We start from the raw sequence: 19,619 nt of genomic DNA, 5'->3' as shown, positions 1-19,619 counted from the left end.
CATAATGGATCTACCGCCCCTCTCTCAGGAGCAGCTGTCTACGGTACTCGCAACTGCTCGTTCGTCTTCTGAACTCTACGAGACATTGTCACAATATGAGGGTCCTGCCTGTTTCCTTTCAACGTCGAATAGCGAAGAAGCGGGACTTTTGAGCTTGTTTTATTCGAGTTTCTTCTTCTCCCACCTTCTCCTTGATGATATGTGAGTCTCACGAATTCTAGTTGCCGACACGCAGCCTACTAATTACTAACACAATATTGCGTAGCTACGAGGCCCGCGCCATGACGAAGCGGATGCCACAGGGCCTAGCGCAAAATGATGCTACCCTTCAAAACTGTTTGAGGTTATTGCGAGCTGTCTGGCAACGAAAGTATGAGCACGTATACAAGGTTCTGAGAGACCTACCATGGCCTGAGATGCTTGAGCCAACAGTACGAAAATACGAACGTCAGTGCCACATCCTATACTATATCTCCGACTGACTGGATCCTTATTCTTGTGGTTAGTTCATTTCCAGGAAAAGACCTTAAAGGAAGTCAGCCGAGCCTACGAAGCGATTCGGCCTGATGCGGCTGCAAACTACCTTGGCCTTGATGCAACCGCCGCGAAGCAGGGCGATCCAGCTATCATAAGCAAATTTACAGCCTGCGGGTGGAGATGGGATGAGCAAACCGGGCTCTTCTATCCCCACCCCATTACCACTCCTAGGGAAAAGATTGGACACTCCAGCGGGTTGAGCGAGGTCATGGCGCTGATGGGATCTCATTCCGGCTGAAAAAGTCGACGTGGTCGACAAGCGTTACAGCTCTTGCTTGAAGCTGTGGTAACTCAAATCATGAGGAGGAATTAAGACGGTAGTTGTGGCCACCGGCAACCCTGACAGAGCCATATCGATGGCTTCCTGCTCCTACACATGCCCTCTTGATGCGGCGTCACTTACAGTCTGCACGGAGTAGTCGATAGCGTGCCGGAGATAGGAGATCAGCGCCGAAACCGGAAAACCCACACAATTCTTGCTCTTCTGGTCCGACTGTAGTGTACAGATGCACAGACACCCCAGGGTATGTACAAGTCTCGGAGGAAGATCTATAGGTTAGAAGAACAACAGAAAATCATTCCTTTCGCTCGCAACACGAAAGTGGGAATTAGACCAAACAATAATACATATTCGGGGCGGACCCGAGCCATCTTTCTTGTACCAAAGGGAGGTACAGTCTTCGCAAGGAGGAAAATTCGCCAATCATTCTATATTTCAGTATCCTCAATGATCGAATCTATAGCTCCCCAGCTTTCAACTTCAGGTAGGCCTCCAGGTCGAACCGGCTGTCTTCGGGATCCGTAATGACTGTAGCAACCAAATTAGCGTGACGTCGCACATGATGCTGGCAGTCAAAGTCCGGGCAATCGTGATGAGTCTTGTTGTCAGAACATACCCCCACTGTCTGTCTTGGTGTCCTTGGGCGCCGTCTTCTTCTTCCACTCTGCCTTGGCCTGCTGGATCAAGCGTTCCTGTCGAGCATATTCACGGGCGGCCTCTGCTTGCTTGGCTTGAGCTGTGATAGAGTTCTGGTGGTAGACGCCATAAACGAGACCGGCAACGAGAGCCGAGTAGCGTAGAACCTGTGATGCAACCGATTCATGTCAATATAGACGGTCGAGAAATCGATGATGGGCCCTGGCGGACACTCACGTTAACACCCTGTGAGGCCATTTTAAGAAGATCCTGTCCCCCGAAGCGGCGAGCAAAAAGACTTAAACGAAAGATTGAACAGCGGGCCGAATACCGAGCAACCGTTTCAAAGGGTATCGACTGTCAATGGCAGGCAAACGGACGGAGATACCTATACAAGAGGCTTGTCAAGGCGAAGTCCTTGTCGCGAGTTTTTCCGGACCGTCGGCCCCTGCTGCGCTTATGTCATCCGCCAAACCGGCCTCCCTTCTGGTTGCGGGACGTGGTACGGGATACGGAGTATCTGCGGAACGCGAAGCCGCATGTAAATAATAATAGCCAATTAGTAGGAGGTCTGGATGGAACTCCACCAATTTGACCTCTGCGCTCACTCAATCCGTCATGTCGTCTGTGCAACAACGTAAAGCTGAAATTCTGGCCAAAAGGGCTAAGCTGGCCGAGCTAAGACGCCAGAGAGAGCTACGACAGAAGGAATTCTCGCAGAGTCGGGCCAGCACCGGAGGAGATGCTTCAGAGGTATGATACACTGGTCACGAACGTGAAAAGGAAAAGCCAGATTCTGACGCGCAGTCCGCAAAGGTCGTCTCGCCTGTGCCGAGTCGCTCAGATAGCAGAGCTGAGCTCGATGACCTGATTGCTCGCCTTGTTGATCGCCCTGGATCGGCCTCTGTCAGCCATGCAGACGGCCCCTCACGAAAAGGCAGCAGGCCGAACTCGGTACTGAGTGCTAGCCAGTTGAGTGGAGATAACACCGAAGCTTTCAATTCCGCTACGAGACCGCTTTCGCAGTCAATCGCCGTTCAGACTGATGTGGCGGACCCCTTTGTCGCCTCTACTGAACCTGCGCCTGCCCCTGAACCTAAGCCAGAAGTTGTTACTTACAGCAAGGGAGTGCAAACAGACGACTCAAAGCAACGCCAATCAGACTTGTTGGACTCGGAGTCAGAAACTGGAGAGTTTGAGGATGGTACTGGATCAAGCAAACGCCTAAGCAAGAGGGACCGCGAACAGGATGAGGAAATTCGAAGAAAACTTCGCAGAGAAATTGAGGAGGAATTGCAGGCAACCCAACAGCAGGCTGTTGGTGGACCTGGTGCCCAGGCTACAAACCTACGTTATCCTTTACGTACGCTCGACGAGGACGAACTGAAGGCCGTCACTTCATCCGAGGACTTCCTCGACTTCGTTGAACGTTCAGCGAAAGTGATCGAGCGTGCTCTAGATGAGGAGTACGACGTGCTCGCGGACTACGAGCTTGGTGGAGTTGATGGCGATCTGGAAGAGGATGACGAACATGGACGAAAGCGCAAGAGCATCAGGGAGGTTTGCCAGTTCTGGGACGAGCGATGGAGCAAGAAACGCATGATCAGTGATTTGAGTTTCTCTCCGAAGGTCAGTCGCCCCATATCCCACAAAGATAATTTTACAGGGCTGACTTACTTTGCAGTTTCCGGAACTAGTTCTAGCAGCATACACCAAGAATCCGTCTGCTCCTCATGAACCGGATGGCCTAGTCCAGGTGTGGAACCAACACTTGCATTCTCGCCCTGAGTATGTGTTTCATTCGACTTCAGATATCTTGACTGCCAAATTCTCCCCGTTTCACCCCAACCTCATCGTCGGAGGATCGTACTCTGGGCAAGTTTTGCTTTGGGATACACGGTCGTCCCGCGCCGGTGGTGGTGCCCCTGTACAAAAGACACCCCTGACTGGGTCAGGGCATACGCACCCCGTGTACAGCATCTCAATCATAGGCACACAAAACGCGCACAATATCTTGACCGCGTCCACAGACGGCGTTGTCTGTGGATGGACCGTGGATATGCTTTCCCAGCCCCAGGAGTACCTCGAGCTCTCCACACCCCCGCCGTCCAAAACAGAGGACCTGGCGCCCACAACCATGTCGTTCCCCCAGTCGGACCCTACCTTCTTCATCGTCGGTACCGAAGAAGGAGGTATTTATCCCTGTCATCGCTACGATCGAGCCGGGGCCAAGGCTGGCACTGACCAACGTCTCGCGTACCGTGGCCATGCAGCGCCGGTCATGTCGACTGCCTTCCATCCCGCAAAGGGCCCGGTCGATCTCGGTGATCTGATGTTGAGTTCTAGCCTGGACTGGAGCGTCAAGCTGTGGCGTGTGCGGCCTCCTGCAACAACCGCCCCGGCAACCTCGGCTGCCATTGCGACCACGCAAGTCGTCTCACCTATCCTCGATCTGAATCGGGAAGACGTGGTCTACGACGCCCGGTGGTCGCCTCACCGCCCGGGAGTCTTCTCTCTCGTCGATGGAGCTGGCAATCTCGAGGTCTGGGATCTCTGCTCAGACACCGAAGTCCCAGTTGTGCGGACCACGCCGACTCGAGGCCGTGGCGGTATCTTGACGCGAAGCCTGAACAAGGTGGCGTGGGAAGAACGCGAGGGCAAGCGGCTTGCAACCGGTGGATTAGACGGTGTAATCACAGTCTTTGAGGTAGGAAAGGGTCTCAGTGGTACTCCTGAGGACGTGCCCGCGGAGGAATGGACGGCAATGAAACGGCTGGTTGGGAAATTGGAGCAGAGAGATCGCGTGAACTGAATGAACTACATCTCGTTTCTCCCTTGGTCCGAAATTCACTTGGCTGGTTACATCTTTTTGACTTCTACGCGATATTTAATATGGACTAGGTTTCTTTGCACGGTGCCGTTGCTTACTTACCATATACCCCACGGACACCATGTTGATGTATGCATGCATGTATTCAAGCCAGGAGAATCAGAGGATAGTGCGGAGAACTATTATCGGAGCAATCTTGCTTTTACAAGAAAGAATCCATCAGTGGCTTGAGGCCTATTTCAAATAAAGTCTGATGGCTAACAGTCTACCGTCTATGACATTATTGACGAGATCTAGAACATCAATAGGTATATCGAAATCCGACCTGACAGAGTGATTAGCGCTGAAAGACCAGGGAGGGCTTAGGACCAAGTCAGTCTAAGAAGCATACCTTATTCTGGATAACCCTCCGCCCCCGAGCTGCTTGTTGGTTGCATCGATAGAAGCAAATCGCGAAGACACCCACGATAGCGATCATGAGGATATGCGACCTATACAAGAACAATACAAATCAGCCAACGTCTTTCTTTCCGGCCCAGCTAACAGGTTACCCTACCCTATAGACACCCAGACGGCCGTGGTATACTGCGGCGCCTCCTGCTGCCGGACGATATAACTTCCCGCCACTCCGCCCAGCCCATTGCACGCAGCTACGGCGGCCGCGGTGGTGACCCGTTTCCACTGCCCGACGACATTGTTGGCCATGAAGGCATTGAGGGCGGCCCAGTTGGAGACGTATGCGCCTGTTGCGAGGAACGTGCCGATGTACCGGACGGTGACCTCGGTGGAGGACGGGAGGCCGAACATCAGGAACCCGACTATCACGCATAGTGCGTTGAAGGTGATGAGCGGCCCGCGGACACGATAGGTGTCGCCGACCAAAGAGGTGAGGAGGACTGGGATGATGGACCAGTAATATGGCTGGAAAGGGGTTAGGTGCGATAGTCCTGGACTTCGTGACAGGTCAAACTTACGGGCGTTGAGAGCAGAATCGACTGGTTGCTTGAAAACCCCATCCCCGACTGGAGAATGATGGGAAGAAAGTAACTGAGTGAAGTTGAGACGAGGTTGAGCAGGAAGAACAAGCAAGCGAATCCGTATAGTTTTGGATCAAGGAAATTGACGAGGATTTTGCGCCAGGAGAATGGATCGGGCTCGACATCATCACGATCCTTCTGGATACGCTGCGCTGCCACTTTGGCCTCCGTTTTGGACAGGAACCAGAAGCTTTTCTCCGATTGCTCGGGGAAATCTACCATCCACCAGTAGGTGATGATGCCAAGGACACAGGTGATGAGCCCTTGGACGAGGAACATCCACCTCCAGCCTCTCAACCCTGCCTTGCCGTCCAACCGGTTCAGAGCGTAGTTGACAATGGTGCCCGTGGCTAGCACAAGGACCTCTCCGGACTGCAGAAATGCAAAGCGCAGTTGCTGCTCTTTGCGCGTGTACCAGGTACTGATCAAGTACGTCAATCCTGGATATATACCAGACATGGCAAAGCCTAGAAGTACGCGCAAGGCAATCATCTGCTTCCAATTCTGGATAAATGCAGTACAGAGGGTGATCAGTCCGAAGCAGAAAGTGATCAAGGCGAACCAGACGCGGGGCCCGATCAAGCGCACGGCAACGGTGCAAGGCAGCTGCGCGACGACACTTGCAATCGTGAAGATAAAGATGGAGACCGAATACCGGGACCCTTGCAAGTCAAGATCCTCAAACATGCTTGTGACCGATGCCGATGAGAGAATGCCCGAGTCAAGAAGGTTGAGACTGCATAGGATCCCGGCGATGGTACAGAGACGTAGGTCTACTTTGAGTCGAATGCGTCTTTCCAATGCTGTACATCCTTCCTCGGAAGCATTCTGGACAATGGGCTGGCCTTCTGAGGCAACGAGAAGCGCCGCCTCTTTTGCTGCATCGGGGGCGGATGCCATCTTCTCCGCACTCGCGTCGTTGACTGAATGCCATTGTTCCGCCATTGTGTGCACATGCACATTGGCTGTTGTTTTCTGAATGGAATTGTTGAATTACTCAAAAGACCGTCATGATGTAGCGGGTGTAGGAAGAGTACAATGGAGGAAAAAAAAAATACGACATGCACTCCTCGACCATTGGATGGAATCTGATTGGATTTTACATGGCAGCTGAAGACTCTGGACCTCGGTGCTTATCAATAATTTACGAGTCCTAGATACAGCATGTAACGCTGTAGGATTGGACAGTAGTACTTATGAGTCACGCATCGCCCGAGAATATCAAAGGCGAGTGCATCGGAATGCTGCAGAAGTGCTGATTCAAGCATTATCAATCTCTGAGTGATGCTCCCCACTTATCGAACATCATCGAAGATTGTTCTCCATCACTAGATTAGAGCCTCAGAGGCGCTCACCGGCTTTTGGCCATGGACGGTCGATCTTAACTATCGAAAGCTTGCTTTGCTTAGTAGTAGATATCCTAGCATCTATATATTCATAGTCTATTTTATTTTGTTAGCCAACATTCTGGTAATCTGTGCTTACAACTCATGTACCAAGTGGGGTGAATAGTATCTCAAATTCAACAAAGGAAGAGAATCCTTGGCCTTCGTGCTGGTCTGTGCAACAGAATGCTGCTGCGTCAATATTGATCAATGAGTGTTGCTCATTGACTCAACGTGGATACATATGTCTCCATTGATCCTCGCCGCTGTCAGACCGTCCATTTATTCATGTACCTTAGATATCTTCGCTGAGTGATGAGATTCAAGTGCACTGAAAATGCAAACATGTCCACCTAAAAGAATATTATTGACTGAGGTATGTACCTCACCTGGCATCAAGAGACTGGATTAAACCCTTCCATCTACTCCGTAAAGCATCACCGTATCTGCAGTGCATCATCGTATCTCATTATTGTACCACGATCTGCAATCCTCCGATCTTCTGCCGGGAATCCCGAGTGTCTCAGTGGCCAATTTCTCCTCTCTTAAACCCTTCTACCCTTCTAATAATTGGAACCGACAATTGAGCTACTCAGTGTTTTGGTATACCATTATCATTTATCGGATTTTGTCCCCGCAGCTTCCCCTAAGAAAGGACCCACGTTTTGCTGCAGCTCGGGCGAAGGGAGCTGCGGAGCTGTCTCTGGAGCATAATCATGACAAGTATCCCATATATGGCCTACTGGGAATGGCTCGACGCCCCAGACTCTGGCTGTCCAGCTTGTCCGAAAGATCGATCGATCGTACATATATGTAGTCATCTCACCTCTTCTCCCAGCTTCGACTTCCTCTCCGCAACTTCTCTGTTTGTTTGATGCCCCCGCTCTTGTCACCTTCACCGCCAACCAAAAAGTCTGATTGTTATTGATTTCGTCGACCTCCACCATAACAACAATAATCATCTTTATATCTGGTTGGATAACGTTGATATTCCTACAAAGGGCACCATGGTTGAGCTAATCCATCCCCCCGATCCTCATACGTTGCTCCCTCCTCTCCTAGCTTGCCTTCCCACAGCGTTTGTCTCGACACGCCCTCCTCCCGTGCTTCTACCCCTCTTATCACCTATTCTCCGACAGCGTGTTCAGATCCTCAGTTCAGTTTCCACATCTCCGACGGATTCGTGGTTGCGGTTACTATGCTGGGATTCAGAAAAGGCCGAGCGTCTTCAAGCGCTGGTGGATGGCGCAAGCTTCGAGCCTCACCCGGTATCCGGCGAGATCGAACTCCCACAAGAAGTTCATGTTGCGTACAAACGGGTGGATGAGGAGACATTGCACTCGAGAATTCTGTTACCGGAATACAGCTTGAAAGCCGTATATCTCTGGTGTCCCAGTGATCAAGATGGAGGAGGGCCCGGATGGCGTGTGGCTGAATTGATGCCCCATGAAGGCGGCGCCGAAAATGACGGGGTTTGGTCATTCTCGATCGGGGAGGCGAATGCTCAGGCAAAGGAACAATTGGTGGAGGATGCTCTTAGGGAGGCAGAGCAGGATCAAAAGGTCGCTCCACACAGCCAAGAGAAGGACGAAGAGGAGGACGATGACGACGGCTATTGGGCTCAGTATGATGCTACACCTGGCCGAACGCCTTCCGTCAAGACCCCTGCCCCTAATCCACTTTCGTCTCTCCAACGCCAGGATACGTCCGAAGCGTCGTATTTCTCACGCTACGCTGATGTGCAACCGGCAATGGATAACCACGATCCATCAGAGGAGCAACCGGAGGTTGGCCCAAGTTCGTTGAACGGAGACATGCTCGCGAGTTTGCTGCGGCAGCAGGTGAATAGCTCAAGCTTGGAAGAACCGGCTCGAACGAATGGTTACGCCAATGGAACAATTGCCGACGAGACGACTGCCATGTCGCTAGATCATCCTCGGCCGTCTTCCACGTCGTCCACTGCCTCCGAGGCGGCAGTCGCAAAGTTGGAGCAAGAAGCGGAGCATCAGTCTGCTTGTGAAGTCGGCGTGAAGCAACATATCAGCTCCAATATCAAAAGCCTATTCCGGCTTGCGAAAATTACGGGCCTCTCACGTGCAGAATTCCAATCTCTGGTCAAGACGGAATTGGAGTTGTTGAATTTGTCTGATGACGAATAAATGCTGGTGAAATCGCTGACTGACGGCTGCTTACGACAAAATGATTCTCTTCTTATTGATATTGCTGGTTTTGTACATTATACCATCTTATTTGCTGCCTTTCTTTGAGCGTTGGGAGTTGCATCACTGTCACACAGGATATCCATTTTATTTAGGACAACAGATTGCTTGCAGTTGAGCACAACATTGGAATCGATAGGTAATCGAAATATCACAACCCCAACAATGATAAAGGTAAATCATTCATAGTTGGTAGGGTAGCATGTGCACGGCCTCATACTTCACATTTTAAGGTAAATAATTCATAGATTCGACGCTCGGACCAACGTCTTGTTCCGTTCCGCGCGTCCTCCGAATAATGACACGCAATCCGCTTACAGACAACCGACCCCCCGTAAATATAGCTGGCAGTATATTTTCCTCCCCCACTCCTCTTCCAAGCCTCACTACCATCTGTTCTGCTGTATTGTACTCCGTACTACCATGTACTCTCCGTGATCATCATTGTAAGTTATTGCTCAATGGCGATCCTCTGATCCTGGAGCTTATCATTGTTCTGTTCAGTTCGCTGATCTTATCTGTCGATTCCAGCTTTATCTAGGTGATCGACTGTCATTCTCTTAGCTCCTTTTTCTTGTCGTGTACTTTTTCTTCGGATCATGTCTTCATCTCCTTCGTCCTCTCTTCGCAAGAGAGGCGGGAGGAAGGAGGCTTATTCTCCATTGCCTTCGGACGATGCCTCCTCTCCTTTGTCTTCATCCAAGCCAAGCGTGGCTCCCAAGAGCCAGTCGGGGTGGGACTATAGGCTGGCCTTAGTCATTCTCACCATCCTGGCGTTCATTACCCGGTTCTACAAGATATCCTACCCTAATGAAGTGGTCTTTGATGAGGTCCATTTTGGCAAGGTGAGTGAAGCTGTTTCTCATTGATGAGTTGTACAATCTGACATGGGACTTGATTCTCTCAGTTCGCTTCTTACTACTTACAAAGAACTTATTTCTTCGATGTCCACCCTCCATTTGGCAAATTGCTCTTCGCTTTCATGGGCTGGCTGATTGGCTATGACGGCCACTTTTTGTTCGACAACATTGGCGACTCCTACATCGATAACAATGTTCCCTATGTCGCTCTGCGCGCAATGCCGGCCACTCTGGGGGCTCTGACCATCCCAGTGGTCTTCCTCATCATGTGGGAGTCCGGATATTCGCTGCCAGCCTGTGTGTTGGCTGCCGGTCTCGTCTTGTTTGATAATGCCCACGTCGGAGAGGACAGACTGATTCTGCTGGATGCCTCGTTGGTGCTTTCCATGGCACTAAGCATTCTGTGCTACGTTCGCTTCTACAAGCTGCGCCATGAACCCTTTGGCCGTAAATGGTGGAAATGGCTGCTCTTGACAGGTGTTTGTCTCAGCTGTGTCATCTCTACGAAGTACGTCGGTGTTTTCACATTTGTCACCGTTGGTGCTGCGGTCTTGGTTGACCTGTGGAACTTGCTGGATATCAACCGCCCGTCGGGAGCTCTCAGCATGGCCCATTGGAGCAAGCACTTTGCTGCCCGCGCATTTGCCCTCATCATTGTGCCTTTCTTCTTCTACCTGTTCTGGTTCCAGGTCCATTTCGCAATTCTCACCCGCTCCGGGCCAGGCGATGATTTCATGACCCCCGAGTTCCAGGAAACCCTCAGTGACAACCTCATGTCGGCGCAGTCGATCGGCATTGAGTACTATGACACCATCACTATCAGACACAAGGACACCAAGGTGTTCCTTCACAGCCACTGGGAGAAGTATCCCCTCCGCTATGATGACGGCCGTATTTCCAGCCAGGGCCAGCAGGTCACAGGATACCCTTTCAATGATACGAACAACCACTGGGAGATTCTGCCTTCTGTTCCCTATCCTGACACCGACAGGCAGGGCCACAGCGTCAAGAATGGCGATATCGTCCAGCTCCGTCACGTTGGCACTGACACCATCCTGCTGACGCACGATGTTGCGTCTCCTTACTATCCTACCAACCAGGAGTTCACCACCATTTCTCATGAATTGGCCAATGGTGAGCGACACAATGATACGCTGTTCGAGATCAAGATCGAGAACGGCAAGCCTCAACAGGAATTTCGCAGTCTTTCAAGTCATTTCAAGTTGGTCCATGTGCCAACTCGCGTCGCGATGTGGACTCATACAACCCCCCTTCCTGAGTGGGCCTTTAAGCAGGCCGAGATTAACGGTAACAAAAACGTTCTTCAGACGAGCAATCTTTGGTTCGTGGATACAATCGAGTCGCTGGAGGAAGACAGCCCCCGTGCCGTGAAGCAAGAGCGCCAGGTCAAGCATCTTCCCTTCTGGCGCAAGTACCTTGAGCTGCAGCGAGCCATGTTCTTCCATAACAATGCCCTGACCAGCAGCCATCCGTACGCCAGTGAGCCCTTCCAGTGGCCCTTCCTACTCCGAGGTGTCAGCTTCTGGACCAAGAATGACACCAGAGAGCAAATCTACTTCCTGGGTAACCCCATCGGATGGTGGATTGCCAGCAGTCTGTTGGCTGTCTTTGCTGGGGTCATTGGCGCTGATCAGCTGTCCCTTCGCCGCGGAGTCGACGCTCTTGAGGAAAGTAAGTTTGAATTCTCAGTCCACACGACGACTCGCGATCTAACCTTGCCTTCTAGTCTGGGGCTATGGCGCTCGTTCTCGTCTTTACAACAGCACTGCCTTCTTGTTCCTTTGCTGGGCTGCCCACTACTTCCCCTTCTGGCTGATGGGTCGTCAGCGTTTCCTCCACCATTACCTTCCGGCTCACGTCGCGTCGTGTATGGTCGCGGGGGCTCTGATCGAATTCATTTTCAACCTGCAGCCGATCCCGGTTGCTAGAACTGTAAAGGAAGATGATCCGACTGGCAAGTCCAAGGCCCATGGTAACGCCGGTCATTTCGTCACCGCGAAGGAACGCATGGGCCGTCAATCGCTCATTGCCGGGTGGGTTGCCACCCTGGTCATTCTGAGTGTGACAATCTGGGGATTCTGCTTTTATGCGCCCCTGACATACGGTACCCCTGGCTTGGATGTTGCGGGTGTCAATGCACGGAAATGGCTGGGCTATGACCTGCATTTCGCCAAATAATCAGCTATCCTTTAGGCGGCGCATTGCCTGGCAGTCGGTCAGGATGTCCAGTTGGGTATGATAGGACCTTGTGCCTCTTGGGATTCCTCTTCTCCTTCAACACTGATACTCAGTGAAGCAATTCCCCGGGAGTTTCTGTCACAAGTGAATGGTGGATGATGATACTAAGTGATGCCCTTTCCTCATTCGTCGCAGATAATGTTCGCGGTCGAGCCACGTTCAAGCGTGGAATCCCTTCTCTTTCCCGTCCTTCGAGTCTATACTGTCTACATCTTTCTACATATGTATTTTGATATCCGTTAGCAATAAGCTTCATTTACTGTCTACCATTACTGTATCATGCGAGCTAGCAACCAAAATGAGGAGACAAAAACTGATATTTCAAAGCATACAAAATCTAACGCCATCCCTGGAGTATCATATATGCACAAGTAAAAAACACCAAAACCACATCACAAGTCTATATGGTAGGCTATATTTCACCCTAGTAGGTCATTCTTTTGCCGATCTCGCTCTCCCACCCTCGGGCTCGTTCGAAACCATTCGACGCGGTCTGGTAGTCAAGCATGGCCTGGTAGACCTCCTCCTGGCTTGTGAGAACAAAAGGCCCATACTGCACGACCTTCTGATCCAGAGGCTGACCCGCCGCGAGGATGAAGCGAGACTCTGACTCGGCATTATCCGGGACCGACGCCTCGACATAATCACCCGCCTGGTCAAAGACCACATTATGGAACTCCTTGACGACCCGCGTGGTGCTGTTCGAGCCGAAGATCGCCGTCCCGGCCAGCGTATACGCAAACGCATTCCAGCCCTTCGGCAGCGGCTGGGAGATGCGACCGCCCGGCCGGATCGTCACGTCCAACAACCAGACAGGCGTGTACGCCAGATCGCGCACAGAATCGACACCATGCGACTGGCCCGAGATGACCTTGACGGTGACACGGCCGTTGTCGACCTCCGCGACGGGGATCTCGCTAGCGCGGAGATCGCGGTACCGCGGCTCGCACATCTTCAGCTCCTTGGGCAGGTCAACCCACAGCTGCATGCCGACGTTGGGGCTGCCGTCGGGATTCTCGCGGGGCATCTCGGCGTGCATGATGCCGCGGCCGGCGGTCATGAACTGCAGGTCGCCGGGGCCGATGGTGCCTTTGTTCCCGGCGAAATCTTCGTGGTCGACGCCGCCGGAGAGCAGGTAGGTGATCGTCTCCTGGCCGCGGTGGGGGTGGTCCGGGAAACCTGCGTCGCTGCCGGCGTTGAAGTGGTCCAGCATGAGGAAGGGACTGAAGTTCCGCAGTTTGGCGGTGCCGATGGAGCGGCGCACGCGGGCGCCGGCGCCTTCGGCTTGTTCAATGGCCAGGAAGACCTGACGGATTGCGCGGGGGACGGCCATGTCGGTGAGGGGGAGGACGACTGGATCGGTGTATGTGGTGACGGGAGGAACGGAGGAGGAGGTGATAACGCTGTTCTTTCGCAGGTACTGCGACAAGGTGGTTGAGAGTTGTTCTTTGAGAGAAGAGCTTAGACTTCCGAGGTGAGCTGAATCAGAGGCGAACTGATATGAGAGGAAGACTGCTGCGATGCAAACTAAAAGAGATAAAAGGACTTTCATCGATCACAGCCGCAGCTACTTATACTTAACGGGCACAATTCTAGGAAAGCTGTAGAACAGCCTCGAGCGAGGATGGAAGCTTTAAGTGAGAAATACTACAACATTGTCAGCGTTAGTCAGTCATTAGTTTATAACTATAACTCCGTAAGTCCGTATCATTGATTAGAATAGATCAAAAAGCCAATCCACTGGATCAGAGCAATCCCATCTGGGTCTGTGGGGTTTCATTCTCATCGACTCGCCGGAGGTGATGGATAATCGACCAATTCCCATGGGTGACGCTGCATTGATCGGAAATTATAAGATGATTACCAAGATCCCCGTCAGCACGCGCTAGGCTATCCTGGGACGCTGGGCCCCACTATATTGCGGCATGGAGCCTGAGTTGTCAGGCCCCGGGTGGCACCAGCTCTATCAGCTCTATGTCAGCATTCTAGAAGGTTTGCAACTCACTTTAATATTAAAGTTCTGAGGGTCATATATTTAGAAATTGCCGCATCTCCCAATAAATCCTCGATGGTCTAACGGTCATGATTTCCGCTTGTCACTCCAAAGAGAACGAGCGCGGGAGACCAGGGTTCGACTCCCTGTCGGGGAGGAATTTTTTTCTGTATCCAGAACCACGTTCTGGAATGAGTCTCTTTTTGCTTTTTCTAATTCACATTGTAGTGTTATTGACAAGAAAAACTCATAAATACAGAGTGCTGGTGCTGCATATACGTCACAAGAGCATATACTAGACTAGACATTTGTGAAAAATCTCATTTCTCAGACCAAGGCTATGTACCGTACATATCGAAATTGGCAAAACGACAAAGGAAATCACATGAGACCGTGGAAGGATAAGTCACAAAAAAGAGGTTCAGCGCAAAAGGGGAAAAAGAAAGAGACAACGAAAGGCAAAATCCCAGCCAAAGTATGTCGCAAGCAGCATCAAGACTGAACACAACCGCCGCAAGCTCAAACTGTGCAGGAGAAGAAGAGTTGTGGCCTCGTGCATGGAGAATGGTAACAAAAAAACACGGACGGACATCTCACTTCCAAGATTACGTAGGGCCCCAAGCGGCTTGAATGGCGTGTGAGACGAAAGAAAACGAGAAAACGAAATGGTCTAGCTCGCTGAGGCTGCAATAGTGTACCGAAGCATGGCTTCAAGAGCTCGCTTGAGTCGAATCGAATAACATGCCATGATTCAGTTGCTGTATGCGTCTCAGCATCACGCTCAGCAGAAACAAGAGACATCATCCGTAAGGTGCATTCAATCCCGCTAGCAAGAAATACTAGAAAATAATGTATAGCAGAGAAATGATCATGTGCCGCAGGACAAATCAGATTATATACACCGCGCTCTTTTAGAATCCGAATGGATTTGTGGGCGCTAGAAGGAGAGAACAGTCAGTGGCCTTGAACAAACGGTGACAGGCTGGCACATCTTAGCGATGGGGAACTCACTAGCTTGTGCAAGATTAGCCCGCAAACCTGTTGGCTGGGGAGTCAGCTTCTTAGGAGCATCATGCTTGACCCCAAATCGTACGGGAGGAGGTGGTCCGGTCTTCTGTGGCTGCAAAGGTGCGGCTGTGGGCTGTTGGGGAATAGGGGGTACCGGTGGCGGGGAGGTCATAGTATAAGGCATACTGCTCGCACCGTTCATGCCAGTAGGTTGGGGTTGAAGAGCCGGAGGAAGTATCGAGTTAACGCCTGTCGGCATTGGCCGCTGTGGCTGGGGTTGAAAGCCTCCGAAGCCTGTCGGCTGCGGTGCAAGGCCCTGGAAGCCAGTCTGCTGTTGCTGTAACTGCTGAAGGCCAAATTGTGACTGTGGCTGGAATCCAGTGGGCTGTGGCACCAATCCACCTGCAAACTGACTTGGCGGCATGAAACCGGTCGGCTGCGGTTGGATCGATGGATTGAAGCGTTGCTGGTTCAAATCGGCCAGACTCTGGCCAGGCGGGGCGATCTGTGGGCCGGGTTGAGGAAGACCGGTCAGTTGTGGTTGCAATGGAGGAGGACCAAAAGCATTTGGCTGCTGGGGGAAGTTCTGTGGCGCGGAAAGCGGCCTCTGTGGAGGGGGCGGGAGAAGCGAGCTCTGAGCCATATTTTGAGGCGGTTGTGGGCGCGGCCTCGATGCCTGCTGAAAGCCTGTCTGTTGAGGGCTGAACGTCTGGGCGCCGGTTTGCATAGGCTGCTGTGCTATTTGTGCCACTTGGTTGAAAAAGCCAGGAGTGGCACCTGTCTGTTGCGGCTGCAGCAGGGGCGTAGGCCCTGCAGTCGGCTGTGGCTGGATAGCAGCAGGGGCTGACGGAGCTTGGGCGGCCTGAGGAGTAGGTGCGGGCGCCGGCTGTGCAGGAGTGGGCTGGAGAGGTGCTTGCAGTAGAGATAGGTCAGCCATTGCCCCGGTAAGTTGTTTTTGCACTGGAGCTTGGGTTGTAGCGGGCGGTGCTGAGACCGGAGGTGGGGATGAGGGAGGTGGCGCCGAAGACGTGGCCTGTTTAGGTTGCTTCACCTCCCAAGCATCGTCATCGAAGCCACGCTGTACCGGCTTCTCAACCGCAGGAGGAGCGGGTGGTGTTTCGGTGCGTTCCTGAGGGTTGGGTGCGTCCTCCTTCAGCTCGAAGGCCTTCGGATCGACCACATCACTGGCGTGGACTGTGGGTGCCGGCCTGCCCTTGCGGGTGTTGTTGCGTAGAACCCCTCCTGGGCCGGAGAAAAGACCGCCGGGAGAGGTAGCCTCCCCATTGCTGATGACCTCTTCTCCGCCGAAGCTGACATTGCGCAGCTTGGACTTGGACCCAGTTCTGCCGAACATATTGTCCAGATGCCGCATAACCCGCAGAATATCACCCTCCTTCAATCCAAGGGTACGAAGGGTCTCAGAGGTAATGTCCGGTAGAATCGCTTCATCCATGGAGTCCTTGATAAAGTTCTGAGCATACCGCTCGCATTGGTGAGGTCCCACTCCCGCTTTTAGGAAGAAATCAAACCAATCGTACTCGGGCCCAACTGACGCACCAGGGCGACTGGCCTCGGATTTCGACTCGGATTTCGACTCGGGTTTTTGAGATCGGCGGCGAATATCAGATAGAGGCTTGTCCTCATCCAAAGATACGCCCGTAAGCTTTTCCACGTATTCCAGGTCCTCAACAGACATCTTGGGGATGGGGACAGCAATCTTGACTCCGTTGGTCTTATGGAGGTGAATCTTCCCATCTTGCAAGCCGATAAATTGCGCTTCGACCGTAAAAGACTTGGTACGATCTGTCCACTGCCTTGTCTTGGTGGGATCCGGTTCTGTAATCTCATTTAGACGGGATTTCAATTTATTAGGAGTTAGGCAAACAGGGTGGAAAGGCTTACTCGGCTTGTTGGCGCTCTTGCTGTCGCGTTTTTTGTGCTGCTCGAAACTCTCAGTATCCTCTCTTACCAGAGTCACTGTTGTTTGGTAGGGTGGTTTAACAGCGCAGCTTACCTCAGAGGTCCGTGAATCTATCGAGTCAGTCCTCGATTTCCGCATCGCTTCCTTGGCCAGGCGCGTCTCTTCGAGCCGATTCCTTTCTACCGTTGATAGGCCCGACTCGACGCCAGCGGGTTGACTGGAAACAAAGCCGGTGATTTCGATGTAGCTGCTTGGTACCACGCCCTCTTTGCCATTCTTCATGCGTCGCACCATCCACCATTCCTCAGATTTGGTGTCGTCCAGAACGACGACCTCATCGCCGGCAGCCACAGTAACCTCGTCATCTCCTTGCGCCATGAAATCATACAGAATTTGACCCTTCTTCTTGCCCCCGCCTCCTGCACCTGCCGCAATGACTTCCTTCAGGCCCTCGGCACGGTAGGCTCCAGAGATCTCACCGAGCGCGGAAACAATCTCTCGAGCGGTGTCCTTGGCCCCAGCATGAAAATCGATACTTTTGCTGGGGCGAACCAGGTCGAGGAAGACATGCTTGCCTTCAATGGAGTAATGGCTGAGTCTATCCGCAGTCCATTCTTGCATGTCGCCGTCCCCTTCTGGTGAGATAAAGATCGTTCCTGTCGCGATGTTGATTCCCAATGTCGTTGGCATTTTCTTCCTCTTGCCCATAACTTCGACCATTTCATTGATATTGTACAGATGATAGCCAGAAGGGGAACGAGGTGTCGACTGTCCGATTCGATTATATGGGGGAGACTCCTGCACATGGCCCTGGCTGTCCCGCTCCCTCATGGCGGCATACTGAGGGCGTGGAGGAGGAGAGGGTTCTGGCGGAGAGTACCGCTCCACTGGAGGAGAGAGCTGTTGCGATGGAGGTCGCTGCGGTAACACTGGAGGCGGCGGTGAGGGTTCCCTCTGGTAACTGTCTTCTGGTTGATAAGAGGGTCGCTGGGGCTGCGGTGGCGGGATATCCCTGGAGGGTTCGGATTCCACGGGTGGTGCGTGCTGCTTATGAATGATATCCGCTATTGCTGCTGCCGCAGGGTTCTGTATCGTGTCAATCGGAGAGCTAGTAGACACGGGCGCGACCGGTTCCTCCGCCGGTACCTCGACCGGGCGTTGCGGAAGGGCCGGAGCGGGGGGCTCGACAGGAGCAGGAGAAGGGAGAGAAGGCGGGGCAGTGGCAGCGGCGGGAGTAGCGTCCTCCTGAATCTCGATGTAGTTTGCAGGGGCGAAGCCGAAATCCCCATTGACACCAACTAATGTCCAATCTGGATCGGAAGTATCGTACACCCAAAGTTCCGCATCCTCAGAGAATGAGACTTCTTCGTCGGTCTGGCGCGTATAGTCGTACAATGCCTTTGCATGGCTGACTGCGGGGGCCTGTACAGTTTGAACGAGTGCCCCGTTAGCACATCCATCATCTCATCGTCAAGAAAGAAGTGTCCGCGGTAGAGCCACGATTGGCACAACCAAACATCCGAAGCGCGCCCCGAGACCCTCAGACAGACTGGATGTCCTAGATCCTTTGGCCATGAAGCATCGCAGGACAGTGTAGCTTACCTCCTCGACATAGTTATTCGGTACAAGACCCTCCGGTTCATCCTCGTCATCTCGTTCGGCCTTCTTCTTCGCTTTCCACCAATCGTCTTCGACGCTCTTCTCGAGTATGTAAAGCAAATCACCCTCGCGAAGTTCTAGTTCGCCTTCGCCCTGGGGCTGGTAGTCGTAGACCGCTTTGTATACCCCGAGGAACCCCATTTTGGATTCAAGCCCCCGGGCGAGCGCCGTCTAACTCGAGGAGGACAGGATGGTTATTTTCTAGCGGTTCCGACGGTTTGGCCCGAGCTGGAAGTGACGCCGGTTTTTATATCGGAAGTCAGGGCGAGCCGGCCGTCCGTAGGGGTTGCCAAGTTCGAAAGGGTAGTCCAGATAGTCGAAGGCCGGTTGATGGTCGATGGATGGGGGGGAACCAGAAGCCTTGGCAATTGAGTATCCCCTCTCCCGAGTTCTGGCCAGTTCAGGGTAAAGGGGCTAATTATGCGATGAAGAAGATTTGGAAGAAGGCGACCGTTTCAATTACGCAAATTAATGAAAGTGATCGAGGAGAAGAGTAAGAAAAATAGAGATGACAGGGGTAGAAACGGAGAGGGAGAGGTTCAGTAAGAGAGAGGATGAGGTTGTCAGCCAGAAGCTAGTAGTGGGTAGAGTGGGTGAAGGTACGTAGTTAGCAGTTCTCCGTACGGAGTACGGGAGAGTTAGTACCTGGTTTGTGGCCCCGGCTGCTGGGGACTGTGACTGAGGTACTGTACCTTACTATCTCTAACATCACAAGTTAACTCTGCGAGTTGATGCTAAGTAAATTCCTGAAAAATTACAACAGCTAGGCAGAATTCATGTACCTGAATATCTCTGTAATTTCACCTGTCATCTCGCCTCACCCTATCTACAGTGTGGAGGAAATGGTCCCGCCTCGAGTGTACTAGTCTGCTGTGCTAGACGATTTCACCCTGGGGTTTTGGGCAGCTGTTCCTGGCATCAACCAAGAGCGATGATTAGGCCAAAACGAATGAATTCCCTCGTGCCTATTCCCTTGATGACAGGGAGGGACCCCT

The 19,619-nt window shown here is 52.4% G+C and overlaps 7 protein-coding genes across 7 annotated transcripts; 4 read left to right on the top strand and 3 right to left on the bottom strand.

Annotated features, from left to right (window-relative positions):
* Positions 1–4: 4 nt before the first annotated feature.
* On the top strand, positions 5–775 carry Asppvi_009706 (CSN8/PSMD8/EIF3K family protein; the record flags this gene model as incomplete). The annotated part of the gene is made up of 3 exons (XM_043305555.1): positions 5–201; positions 266–447; positions 507–775. 3 exons carry the CDS (start codon positions 5–7, stop codon positions 773–775), a joined length of 648 nt encoding a protein of 215 aa, XP_043161490.1.
* A 499-nt stretch (positions 776–1,274) lies between these two features.
* Positions 1,275–1,711, bottom strand: Asppvi_009705 (ATP synthase subunit e; the record flags this gene model as incomplete). The annotated part of the gene is made up of 3 exons (XM_043305554.1): positions 1,275–1,345; positions 1,434–1,620; positions 1,691–1,711. The coding sequence occupies 3 exons, from the start codon at positions 1,709–1,711 to the stop codon at positions 1,275–1,277; spliced, it is 279 nt and encodes a 92-aa protein (XP_043161489.1).
* Positions 1,712–2,071: 360 nt separating this feature from the next.
* On the top strand, positions 2,072–4,265 carry Asppvi_009704 (putative dynein intermediate chain; the record flags this gene model as incomplete). Its single annotated transcript, XM_043305553.1, has 3 exons — positions 2,072–2,206; positions 2,270–3,082; positions 3,138–4,265. The coding sequence occupies 3 exons, from the start codon at positions 2,072–2,074 to the stop codon at positions 4,263–4,265; spliced, it is 2,076 nt and encodes a 691-aa protein (XP_043161488.1).
* Positions 4,266–4,584: 319 nt separating this feature from the next.
* On the bottom strand, positions 4,585–6,265 carry Asppvi_009703 (putative MFS transporter; the record flags this gene model as incomplete). The annotated part of the gene is made up of 4 exons (XM_043305552.1): positions 4,585–4,608; positions 4,675–4,774; positions 4,840–5,204; positions 5,258–6,265. The coding sequence occupies 4 exons, from the start codon at positions 6,263–6,265 to the stop codon at positions 4,585–4,587; spliced, it is 1,497 nt and encodes a 498-aa protein (XP_043161487.1).
* A 1,447-nt stretch (positions 6,266–7,712) lies between these two features.
* On the top strand, positions 7,713–8,864 carry Asppvi_009702 (uncharacterized protein; the record flags this gene model as incomplete). The annotated part of the gene is made up of 1 exon (XM_043305551.1): positions 7,713–8,864. One exon carries the CDS (start codon positions 7,713–7,715, stop codon positions 8,862–8,864), a length of 1,152 nt encoding a protein of 383 aa, XP_043161486.1.
* Positions 8,865–9,523: 659 nt separating this feature from the next.
* Positions 9,524–11,983, top strand: pmt4 (dolichyl-phosphate-mannose-protein mannosyltransferase; the record flags this gene model as incomplete). Its single annotated transcript, XM_043305550.1, has 3 exons — positions 9,524–9,769; positions 9,832–11,476; positions 11,532–11,983. The coding sequence occupies 3 exons, from the start codon at positions 9,524–9,526 to the stop codon at positions 11,981–11,983; spliced, it is 2,343 nt and encodes a 780-aa protein (XP_043161485.1).
* Positions 11,984–12,467: 484 nt separating this feature from the next.
* Positions 12,468–18,765, bottom strand: Asppvi_009700 (cytoskeletal protein-binding protein SLA1; the record flags this gene model as incomplete). Its single annotated transcript, XM_043305549.1, has 4 exons — positions 12,468–13,489; positions 15,048–16,880; positions 16,947–18,387; positions 18,568–18,765. 4 exons carry the CDS (start codon positions 18,763–18,765, stop codon positions 12,468–12,470), a joined length of 4,494 nt encoding a protein of 1,497 aa, XP_043161484.1.
* Positions 18,766–19,619: the final 854 nt, after the last annotated feature.

Source organism: Aspergillus pseudoviridinutans, assembly GCF_018340605.1.
Source record: "Aspergillus pseudoviridinutans IFM 55266 DNA, scaffold_7, whole genome shotgun sequence".
Lineage (NCBI taxonomy): Eukaryota > Fungi > Ascomycota > Eurotiomycetes > Eurotiales > Aspergillaceae > Aspergillus > Aspergillus pseudoviridinutans.
This window is presented reverse-complemented; position numbering and strand designations above follow the sequence as displayed.